Here is a 12,113-nt window from a genome sequence, read left to right on the forward strand (position 1 = left end):
ACAGAGGCGACATGTTGTGACAATTACGTGCATCCCCTGGGAGGCCTGAGTGGGACCACTGATTCCCAGTGCATGCGGGAAGGTTGGCATAATCCTAGCATCCTTCTTTTGAGGGAATCGATAATGATTTCCAGGACAAGCCTATGCTACTCTGAAGAGTAATATTGCCCTTTGTTTTAAGGAAAAGCTGAGACAAAGAGAGTGGCAAGTGACTGGTCCATAGCTAATTAGCAATTTAGGACCAGAGCTGAAGCCAGAACCCAGGAATTCTGACCAATAAAAACAAGCAGCCCATCTGAAAAAAAAAAAAAAAAAAAAAAAGACCACACAGTTTAATGAGGAACTTGTCATCTAGTGTAAATACATTTATGAAACCGAATTTGCTTCCAGTTTTTCAACAGTAAAAGGGCTGATATTTTTGGCAGTTTATCTAGCCTCTTAATATCTCTGTTGACTTTTTTTTTTAAGTTCATTTGTTTTGAAAGAGAGCACACATGTGTGAGCGGGGAGGGGGCGCAGAGGGAGAGAGAAGCCCAACGTGGGGCTCGATCCCACGACCGTGAAATCATGACCTGAGCCAAAATCAAGAGTCGGCCGCTCAGCTGACTGAACCATCCTCCTACCCTTTTGTAAAACGTGAAACACGGTTGAATGAAATCTCAGGGTCTAGACCAGCTGATCTCACCACTGTCTTGGAATGTTAAGAAGAGCTGAGCCATGAACCAGGGGTCCGGGCCAGGGCACGGAGCCTGCGAGCGTCAGGGACATGCAGCTTTGTCTGACCCCGCTGACGAGAATGTCCTGCCTTCCTTCCAAGTCATTTGATGGAAGTTTCTGGAAAGACACACCAAGGAGACGGGGCTTGATCTTGCTTAAGAATTCTGACATCTCCTGGAATTGCTCAGGATGAGCCCTAAATATAACGAGAGAGGTGTGGCTGACCAGACTCCTCACAAGGACAAAGAAAAAGGAAGCCAAGGGTTGCATGCAGATGGGCTGTGAGAAGTCACCTTTCTCAGAGAGGGAAGGTGGCAATGGAATTTTACCAGGAATATCTTCTAATCAACACTGCCCTCCAGTTAAATCAAAGGGTAATTGCTTTTCTGCCTGACCCACATTCTGCGCACTTGGCACGGAGGGAAAGAGGCAGCAAGCGCCCACACGAATTATTTTCTAAAAATAACTTGGCCGCTTTTCTCTCTTATTTGTAAAAGCTCATTTATTACTGTTCCTTCTGATACAGCGCTCTCTCTCTCTCTCTCTGAGGTCTTTGGCTTTCCCTGAGCCACCCCCCGCATACCTTTTCTTGCCTGCCTTCTGTCCCCAGGACCGTTCACGGTTCCACTGAGGCAACAGATGTCTAGAGAAGGAAAGTGGTTTGGACAAGAGCACTCAGCAAGCCATGCTTGGGAGAACTCCTAGGTCTCCTCCCTCTGCTGGTTCTCCCTTTGATTCCGACCTGCGAATGCCTGTCTGTGCTTCGCGTCGTTTTCCGTGTTAGGGACTGCGTTGGGCCGTGCCCGGTTTATATGCCAAGCGACAGAAATCTGAGGAAGGACAAAAAAGCACACGTGGCTCCAGATCCTGGCTCCATCCCTTCAGCAGTTGTTAGGTTCACTTTCACAGCTTCTAGAACGCTCCCATCCTACGTTGTCTCCTGCAGACGACGGCAACAGTATTTTGCTGGACTGTTGCTGTCGTGCAGGCTACAAAAGAAGATTATAGAAGGGCCGTAATATATAGCCCCGGGTGGGTGCAAGACAGAAGTGTTGCAGCTCCTGCTGTGGTAGGAGCATAAAGAGCTTCAAAGGCAAGGATGTTAGGCTCCTACCTCACGTAGGGTTGCAGCTGCCCTGCACGAGGGGAGGAACAAACTCGAGATAGACCCAACAATTCTTCCAGGTCAGTGGTAAACCTAAAAGAGTATAGGGGCGCCCGGGTGGCTTGTTCGGTTAAGCGTCCAATTCTTGGCTTCGGCTCAGGTCTTGATCTCACGGTTCGTGGGTTCGAGCCCTGCGTCGGGCTCTGCGCTGATGGCACAGAGCCTGCCTGGGATTCTCTCTCTCTGCTCCTCCCCCACTCGTGCTGTGTCTCTCTCAAAACAAACTTAAAAAAAAAAACTTTAAAAAAGAAAAAGAGTAAGTACAATGTAGTGCAAAACTAGGCATGTCTCCTGGTATCTCTCAAACGTAGGCTTTTTGCACGAGCTTTGGAATGGGCTGTGGGGACATGGGCACGGGTTATAATTGTAGATTTGCAATATCTTAATTATCGTATTGCTTATTCAATAAATCGAAGCTCCTTGTCACCTAACTACCCGGTGCCTAGGACACAAGGTCTCCTGTGCTCCTTTGCTGTGCCTCGATTTCCCTGGAGGTAACCTGGAGACAGAATACTCACCCTGCCCCCGCCAAGTGATAGGGGGAACGAGGGTTCTGAAGTCACTTTGAGTTTCTCGAAGGAAAGACACTTCTGGGCCAAAGGCATAATTAATTAGTCAAAACTGTGCTATGCTTGAGGATCTAAGAGACAGAAGTTTCGACTTGTTCCCCCATGACTCGGTGCCTCTCTCCACCCTGTTCCGGGAAAAGGAGTGTTCCTTTTGGTGGATCATCGCATACCTAGCTTAGAGAGTTTTTCTTTTCTTGCAGCAAGCTGTTTTCACAATGAAGCAGAAACAACCTCCCTGGCTAGTTTGGAAATGGTGGTTTGAGCACGAATGTGGCAGAGGACAGGGGAAGGAGCAGGAGGCCACCAGGGGCAACGATCTGGAGCTGAAAGATACTGGAAAAGAAATAGGGAAAGAAACGGGGGCCCCAAGCGAAAGGAAAATCAGAATCCAGCGGTACCACGGAGTCCTGTGCATTTTTACTTGCATTTTCTGGGGGGGGAAAAAATCACATCTCTTTGCCAGTGCCTTTCCTCAGAGACTTCCAGAAGGAAGTTCCATGAAACATGTTCCGATGTGTCACCTTGACGGAGAGCTGATTAGCTCACGAGCACACAGTCTGGGGGGGGGGGGGGGGGGGGGTCAGGCGAGAAGGGAGATCAGGTGTCCTGGTTCGATAGACATAATGCTGCGCCTTCTGGATACAGGCTCCGTCCTAAAGAGTTTCCTTAGATTGTCTCATTAACTGTTATAATCCAGGCATTAGGTTACCGATGAGAAAACAGAGGCCCAAGTTAACAGCCTGAAGGTGGAAGCAGAATGGTTAGCCTGCCAGTAATGACTTTGGAGCTTCAGGAAAGTCGGTTAAAGTATCTCCGTCTCAGTGTCCCATGTGAGATAAATAGGATAGAAATGTCTTCCTTACAGTTGAGGACCCTTGCTGTTAATGAGAAATCAGGAAGATGTTTTTCCAAAATATCTTCGTGCCCGTGCTGTTTGTGTCTACCGGGAAAGGACGCAAAACATCAAGTACGTCAGACGAGCAGTATGGCCTCTGGTTGGCTCTGAAGGCTCTTTATGAGCCCAGAGAAGAAACACGTGGTTTCCATCTGGTTGCCGGTGAAAGCTGGTTACACAGACGTACTGTATACGCTGATGGCTGTGAAAGATACTGTTCTTTCAAGGTCTTTGTCGAAAATGGAGGTTTAGGGGCGCCTGGGTGGCTCAGTTGGTTAAGCATCGGACTTCGGCTCAGGTCATGATCTCGTGGTTTGGGAGTTCAAGCCCCGCGTCGGGCTCTGTGCCGACTGCTGGGAGCCTGGAGCCTGCTTTAGGAGTCTGTGTCTCCCTCTGCCTCTCTGCCCCTTCCCCTCCCCCTCAAAAATAGACATTTAAAAAAAATTTTTTTTTTTTTTAATGTAGGTTTAAAGAAAGCTCCTTGAAGGCAGAGACTGCCTTGTTTAAGCCCCAGAGTGACTTATAAGGGGAAATGCGTCGGTCCCAAAGCCTTCCTACAGGAGAGTGTCTGCACCCAGACCGTCTGTACCCCCATACGGAAGACTGGCTTTCCACGAGTGGGGTTTCAGGTGTCTATTAGGGTGCCTACCGCAGACGGAGAAGGGGAGATAGGCCCAACCCCATTTGTATAGCAGCTTAATAGAGCGCCTACGGGCTTTCAGATAAATTTCTGAAAACGGTCTTGAATCCTGACAGGAAGAAAGGCCTGCCTGAAGGGAAGTCTGGAACCATCCAGCAGGACCAGGCACACATCTACAGTACCCTGGGGGGGTGGGGGAGACATGCTTTCGGATCGGAGTGCAAATCTACTCAGAGCCTGCAGACCCCAGGGGCACCAGCAACGTCCGCATCTGGAAGCAGGACACGCAGACGTGCCCCAGAGGCGCGCAGACTGGGCCTCACTCCTCCCTCTCCTCCTCTCTCAGACGCTCCAGGTGATCTACCCGTACACCCCACAGAATGACGACGAGCTAGAGCTGGTCCCTGGGGATTTCGTCTTCATGTCTCCGATGGAGCAGACCAGCACCAGCGAGGGCTGGATCTACGGCACGTCCTTAACCACGGGCTGCTCCGGACTGTTGCCGGAGAATTACATCACCAAGGCCGACGAATGCAGCACCTGGATATTTCACGGGTGAGCAGAGTCACGTTCTTCACCTGCTGCTTTGGGAGACCACCACGGGCTGTGGGCAGGTGGTGGGGAAACGGGCTTAGGAGATGGGAGGAAAGCTGTTGGTCCAGGACGCTCAGGGAAGGGCTGACCTGGGGCATGGGAAAATGAGGGATGGGTCCGCTCCGCTTCTCGCTGCCTGCCCCATTTGATGGAACGGAGTTCCTGATCAGAGACTCAACTGAGGCAGCTTGGGGGGGGGGGGGGGGCGCGCGCGGGGGTCCATCTTTCTGGCTGTGAAGCGTGGGTCATCCCAGTGCTTTTGGGGCTCCTGTCCGCTCTGTCCTGGGCCATTACTCAAGAGTGGTCTGACTTCCCCAGAACCGCTGGGCAGGTTCCCAATAAGCCAGCCAGACCGGCAGTGGAAGGCTTTGCAAGGGTCAGGAGACCTAACTGCCCCTCGCTTGCTAGGTGGCCTCGAGCGAGTCCTCCGACGTGGCGCATAAGCACCTAGAGAGAGAGACCGTCTAAAGAAATGGGCAACTGCCAGAACCGTAAAAAGACACTCGGTGCCCCTAGTGTCCTCTAGACTGGGAACTCTCCACCCATCCCTCAAGACTGGTTTGCCCCCAAACCAAACTGGTCGCACGGCCAGCGGGGCCCGTGCTGTAGGGCCAGCTTTGCCTCGGCAGGTGAAACGGGCACAGGAGGCACCTTCTCTTTCTTAATCGGAGACGCTCAAAGCCGGCCGGCCAGCCCTTCCCTAGCACATGCAGGCGTCTCGCCAGGGTGCGCATGCTGGTCTGTTTTTCTTCTCTCTTGTTCTTGCTCTGTGCCAACGTGGCTGAGAGCCGGAAGCTCTGAGCACCAGCTGCGTGGTGCGTCTAACATTGTTATTACCGCCATGGAAGAGAAGGCGAGAGGGGCACTTTCAGGGAGCGTGTTGCCCGGAGGGAGAAAAGAAAAGGTTCTCCCCGCCCCCCGCCTCCCCCCCAAGTCAGCAGCAAGCAGGCAAACCACAAACCCAAAGATGGGAGAGAACACCTTCCTCCTTAACAACCCCCTACCCAGCAATTCCTTCTGCTTCCTTTTGGTCCACCACCCCCCCCCCCCCCGCCCGGGAACATCCAGCTTTTCGGGGCACCGTCGGAAGGTCAAAGCTGCCTCGTGTTCCCCAAACATTTGCGTTCTCAGAAAGGCTTCTGAACATCTACGTTGTGTTTCCAAAGTCACCGTTTTATCCCTTAGAAAAACGAGTGAAGCATATTATCCGCAGATACACTGAACACTAAGATGATATGATGCACAGCTCTCAGACCTTTTTTTTTTTTTTTTTTTTAAAAAGTCGGGCTAGAAGTTGGAGCAGAGTAGGTGGGAGAAGGCCTGCTGACCCATTCCAGAGTACTGTTTCCAGACCCACTGCTGTCCAAATTAGAGCTCAGGCAGAAACATGGGTCCACGGACCACAGGGACGTTTGCATGCCACCTTTTCTCTGGAGAGGGCCCTACCGATGATACTGCCCTGGAACCGTATCTGAAATGAAACTGTCAGCTTCCGCAGCCAGTGCTGCTGAGAGTGGGGAAAGGCTAGTGTTAGGTGTTAGGACCCCGTAATCAAGAATTGGAGTTTTTATGCCACTAGTCTTGGGTTCAAATCTTAACACTCCCACTTAAAAGCTGTGTGACCTTGGCCAAGTTACATTACCTCTCTGAGCCCCCGTCTGTTACTCTATAAGGTGGGGAGGATAATTGCATTTACCTCACAGGAGCGTTATAAAGACCACAGTGAAGGACTTAGCTTTACACGGATAAGTGCCATACCCGTAATAGCACTGAACCTAAAAAGCTGTTAGCTTTCTGATTTTTCTACCTTGTGTTTTCCAGTCCTCTCTTACATGCTTGTCCAATCAAATGTCTCTTCCCGAGGTGATCCTATAGAAGAACTGTACTTTCCTATTTAACTCCAGAAGCAGAAATGATGTAAGGAGGCTCCTGATAAGACGGATCTTCTCTCTTCCCTAACTAAAGTTAGCCTTGAGGAGGTACAGCCCCAAGAGATGCTCCTTCAGTGACCTGGATGACCCGATGGCAGGTCGCAGAGGGGACTCAGGCCACAAGGAGTGACCTTTCATCGCCCTTTCTGCCCGGTTCTTCTCAGTTCTAAGTCACTCATAAGAAAGTATTTTTTATCTATTTTTTAATGTTTATTTTTGAGAGAGAAAGTGTGAGCAGGAGAGGGGCAGAGAGAGAGAGAGGAAGACAGAGGCTCTGAAGCAGGCTCTGCGCTGTCAGCACAGAGCCCAATGCGGGGCTCGAACTCCCAAACCGTGAGATCATGACCCGAGCGGAAGTCGGCCGCTCGACCGACTGAGCCACCCGGGTGGCCCCTGAGGAAATCTTCTCCTGCCACCCTGATTAGGGCATCTCGCCTGGTTCTGAGTGTCTCTCAATACTTGTCAGTTGGTGAAGCCCCACTGTGTCCTTTGAATTATGGGTGGGGGCTGGCCGGTCCTTCCGGGCTTACGCACAGGACTGCTGTGTCTGGGAAAGCGCCAGCACCCGGCCCTGGTCCTTGAGATGATGTCCTGGGTATCGGGCTCAGCTTCCTCCCTACGCAATCTCTCCGCACAAAGCATCTGACTATTGTCTTAATGGAAGTGGCAGCACCAGACTGTCTCAAAGGGAGTCCGGTCCTTTGATTACAGTGACAGTTGAGAAGAAGGTTGGCATTCTCCTTGCCAACCGAGCTGAAGGACAGAGAGAGAGAGAGGAGGGACTCTGCCAGTGTCTTCACAGCTGTAATAAAGAAATTAAGGGACGTGTACAAGCAGGACGTCAAGCCGATTCTGTCTATCCAGACACTTCAGGCCCCGAAGCTTTGATGAATCAGACGGCGAAACCAAATTTTCTTTAACTGTGATGTTTGCAAAGGAGAACAGCCTGTCTCTCCGACTGTGACTGGCACTAGATTTTCTTGGTCTACGGTTGCTTCATTTTTCCAGTTGGTCTCTCAGGCTGCACATCACACTTGCTGATACAGCTTTGTTAGATGACAGCTTCCCACCACCCTCCCCGCCACCCCCCACCTTCCCCCCCTCACCCAGATCTGCTGAATCACAATCTGTGACAAGTCGGGCCCAGCCGTGTATTTTTTTCAAAGCTCTCCTGGCGATTCTGATATGTGCTAGGGCTGAAAGGCCACTTTTGCAGGGTGTGAGGCTTCCGAAGCCTTTGTAAGTAGGAGGAGTCTATTTACAGTAAAAAAAAAAAAAAAAAGAGACTGGAAGGGGATCCTAAAATTCTTAAGAGCAGAGCCTTAAAAAAAAAAAACAACTGTTTTCCTAACAGCCAGTTAGCTTTGTTATATCGCTGACTATAACAGGGGCTTTTCCAAAATGAAATTCGAAGAATACTGCTGTGTTAAAATGAAATATTCCTGAACAGAGTAGGTCAACAGGTACAGACCAGGACTCTGGTTTGAGCAGATTGAAACATACGGCTACCCTGGCTGCAAAGAAGCGAGAAATCGCAAATGCAAATGCTCTCCCTTGAACACCGGCTCAGTGAGGCAGAAAGAGATGTTCACTGCATTCGCCTTGCGACCGCAGTTGAATTGCAGTGTTTATCAGATAAAGCCTTTTGGAGGACTTACTAATCACAATAACTCAAACATGGCATAATTTGCTGCCTCGCTGTCAGCGAGGCCTCTTTGGGGCTTCTGTAGGTACGGCGTAACACCCAGAAATGAGAGCTCTTGGCCCACGGCTCCATACGTCTGGCGAGAACGGCTTCCTCCGAGAGAATTCTGTGTTTAATCATCTTGTTGGAGGTGTTACTGAGTTGGGGAGAGGGGTGGGGCCACCGTAGAAGGTGGAAGAGAGGATAATGGCCATCGGGTTTCCTCCATCCGTTAAGAGCCACAGGCACACTGGTGGAGACCAGTACAAATCCTCCCTCTCGTTTGTCAGTTCGGATGGAAATCGCCATGGAAAAGATTAAAGGCAACAGGAATTGTTTTCTTCTTCGGAGCCAGAAAAATAGCTGGAAACAATGGCACCGAATTGAAAACTCATTATTCTTTAACTTGCCTTCGGCGCCAGCCGCGGCGGTGGTATCCTGGTTGGCACGAGATCAGGGCCCCATCCCTACCCAGAGAGATGAGCACATCTGTTCCAAGTACAGAAATCCATCTTCCCCTAGTTTAGCCACTGCAAAGACCTAAGTAGAGAACAAGCTGTTCCCCTCCCGAAAGGGGGTGTCGCCTCCTCGGCTTTCCCACCCGTCGCCCTGGGCGTGTTTCCCGCGAATTCCCACGCTCCCCTTGAGCCCGAGGGTGACGTGCTAATGACTCCTGGCCCAAACGGTTAACGGAGTCCTCATCTTCCCCTACAGTTCTCACTCCATCCTGAACACGGCGTCTTCTAACGCCCTCTCATTTGGTGATGGTGTGGTGGACAGGCGGCAGTATGAGGACCAGGGCCTGGGGGAGACGGCTCCCCTGACGATCATCTGCCAGCCCACGCAGGTAAGGCTGACCGTTGGGGCCGCTTCCTCGACTCTACTTCAGGATTAACTGAGCACGTCTTTGCTGAGTGTGAGGGCTTGCCCTTGGTGCCCCCAAGGGTCCTAGGTCTCTTGGGGGCGACGACGCACAATTTTATAAAAGACACACAGAATTTAAGGCCAGGGAGAGTCGGCTGGGTGGTACTGATCGCACCTACCGGCATCTGGGTCTAGGCTGGCAGAGGGAGAGGTTCTGCAGAGGGAAGGACATGTTACCTGTAAAGTCATAATAGTTCTGTTTCATAGGCCATCGTGAGATTAAAAAGAAAATAAGGCCCTTGGCACAGTGCCTGGCACCTGTATGTATGTCTGAGGGCTCAACAGATGCCAGAAATGTTGCAAAATGGAGAATGTGGGGGGTGGGGATCGTTTGGAACAAGAGAGGCAAAGGCAAGTGGAGGATCAAGAGACTAGATCACATTGGCTGGAGCCCAGGGCCTGAATTAGGGACGAGCAGGAGAAGAAACAGGAAAGATCATGCCATTATCCCACCTATTAACCCTGTCAGGGCAACCAACGGGCAGCACGTGTAAAGTGCCAGCCCACATGAAGGTGACCACACGAAGCAAACGGGGAATAGCTGACCATCAGAAGGAAGGAATATAGAAACATGTGGAAGGATCCACCCAGCACTTCCAGAACCCAAGGTCATTTGGACACGCCTTTGACTAGACTGGCCTATTTTGTCACCGCTGACCTCCCTGAACCATTTCCAGGAACACCAACGCACGTGTAGCCAGACAAGAGAGCCAAAAGTACGATTAGAATAGCCAGAGAAGAACCTCGTTGCTGGAGGAGACCGTCCATTCGGTCTACCCACCATGTGTTAGAGGGGAGGCAGGCACTGTTGTGATTAACAGTCCTCGCCCTCTGAAGTTGATGAAGTATCCCTGTAGAGGGGGGCTAGATGACTAGAGGCATGTACTGGCTGGATGTGCCTCTGAGCGGTAGGCCAAGCGGTCTGCCCGTTCCTCTACCGGCCAAATGCTGGTCCCACACGGCAACCGCAACGGTGAGGCAATTTTCACAGCCCTTCTGATTTTGCAGAACGCGTGCCATTCATCTCATCTGAGCCTCAAACTAACTTGTGAGGTCTGTAGGAGGCGTCTTCCTGCCCCCACTGTGTTACAGACCTGCCAACGTTAATCCAAGATCATTGCGGGGCCCTTGTCCTAGAGCTCAGTTCTGCTCATCTGGCACCTGGCTCCAGGATATGTCCGTTTTCTTCTGTGCTTCCCCCCCGCTCCCCTACTAATGGCCTTTCTTGCTCTGCAGCCCCTGAGGGTCAATAGCCAGCCTGGCCCTCAGAAGAGATGCCTCTTTGTGTGTCGGCACGGTGAGAGGATGGATGTTGTGTTTGGGAAGTACTGGCTATCCCAGTGCTTTGATGCCAAAGGTGAGTGCTGCGTTGGCCTGCTTAGCATCGCCGTACCCTTTATGGCCTCTAGGGGGCACAGTCAAGCTACATTCGTCTAGACGCGAGTCCTTCCTGGTTCCCGTGCTATATAGGAAATGCCTAGAATGTGTTACAATCTAAGTCCTTCCCGATTGTCTTGAGTGTTAGCGAAGAGGTAAGTGTTCTTGTCCCCTATTCCATAAACTGGGACACCAGGGACCAAAGAAACCAATGTCTCGCCCGTGGTCATTTGGTGGAGGCAGAGACAGATGTCCTGATTCTGTGGCCAGAATTCCCTCCATTAAATCACCCTGGCTCATTTTGGTTCCAGTTCCCTTTGAATGACATGTCTAAGAGAAAGAGGCCGGCGTAGCACAGAATTCTCCTGCCTTACAGTGCATGGTTGTTACTTTCACACAGACGTGGCAAGAGGTAGTTTTCTGTCAGTAGAACGGAGGGGTGGATTCCAAGACTCTACCACAGAAAAAGCGTCAGCCTCAATAGTTTCTAGAAAGTTCAATTCGGTGTCTTTGGCCAAACAAGGAATGGAAGTGGAGGGCTGTCGGGATCAGCAACAGAAGTCCTGAGGAAAACAGAAAGTCGTCTTTTGTCTGATTTTTTTCTTTTTTTTCCAGGCCGCTACATACGCACCAACCTGAACATGCCTCATAGCTTACCTCAGCGGAGTGGTGGTTTCCGGGACTATGAGAAAGATGCTCCGATCACCGTGTTTGGATGTATGCAAGCAAGACTGGTCGGTGAGTGTCCTGGGGTGATTGCACAGCCTCTCCTGGCTGCTCCTTCCAAAGACTGGTTCCAGCGGGCAGGCCAGGACACTTCCCAGGGCTTCCTCCAACTTTCCTACAAGTAGTGTATTTCTCCAATTCAAAAGGGATTTATTACATAACCATTAAGTTCAGGACACTGTGCTGGGCGCTAGGCCGGTTTACCAAAGTGAAGCAGGTGTGACCCCTTGAGGGCTATGTGGCCCAGTTATGGGGCAAGGTCAGCGTCTACTGCGCAGGGGAGGAGAGTCCTGGAGTGGCTGGATGTAGACAGGCCAACCGATCCTTTGAAGACGGTCCGTTCTTTGCAGGTCTGTTCCATACCTGCCAGGCAGAGACAGCAGCCTTGTCCTGTTCAATCATTTAACATATTCACTGATCACTTTGGGCGAGGTCCTTTGCTAGGTGCCAGGGATGCAAGCAGAGTCCCCGCCCTCAGGGAAACAAACTTGTACAGTCTGGTATCCTCAGGAATAGAACTGTGTACAGAGTAATATGGGAGCATTAAAACACACACACACACACACACAAAGAGAAGGGAAGTCAGCTGGGTAGAGAAAGAGCGGGAAGGTGGGAAGTGTGTTCCCGAGAGGTGAGAAATAATATCGAAAATACTTAGGAAAAAGCTCTCATTTTCTAGAACATGGCTTGTGAGCCACATAAGAGAGAAGGTTGGTGACGCGGATAAAGACACGTTTACGGAAGACCTTGCCCCCCATATTAAGGCATCTAGACTTTATCCAGTAAAGAAAAGAAGTGTATTCTGTGAGGAAGTGTGGAAGTAACAGGTGTTGGGATCTACCTCTGTTCTCTAATAAGACTATGACAGGTTGAGATCTTGTTCAGCACGGG

At 50.9% G+C, this 12,113-nt stretch overlaps 1 protein-coding gene across 5 annotated transcripts in view; it reads left to right on the top strand.

The window, feature by feature from the left end:
- The window catches only part of UBASH3B (ubiquitin associated and SH3 domain containing B), a 145,968-nt gene that overhangs the window by 110,451 nt on the left and 23,404 nt on the right, over positions 1–12,113 (top strand). For all 5 annotated transcript variants that reach the window (XM_058687085.1, XM_058687086.1, XM_058687089.1 and 2 more), the window contains 4 exons: positions 4,333–4,541; positions 8,910–9,042; positions 10,356–10,476; positions 11,112–11,234. In XM_058687085.1, the coding sequence (XP_058543068.1) occupies positions 4,333–4,541; positions 8,910–9,042; positions 10,356–10,476; positions 11,112–11,234 (586 nt within the window). The remainder of the gene's footprint in view (positions 1–4,332; positions 4,542–8,909; positions 9,043–10,355; positions 10,477–11,111; positions 11,235–12,113) is intronic.

This window comes from Neofelis nebulosa, chromosome 10 (genome assembly GCF_028018385.1).
Source record: "Neofelis nebulosa isolate mNeoNeb1 chromosome 10, mNeoNeb1.pri, whole genome shotgun sequence".
NCBI classification, from domain to species: Eukaryota; Metazoa; Chordata; class Mammalia; order Carnivora; family Felidae; genus Neofelis; species Neofelis nebulosa.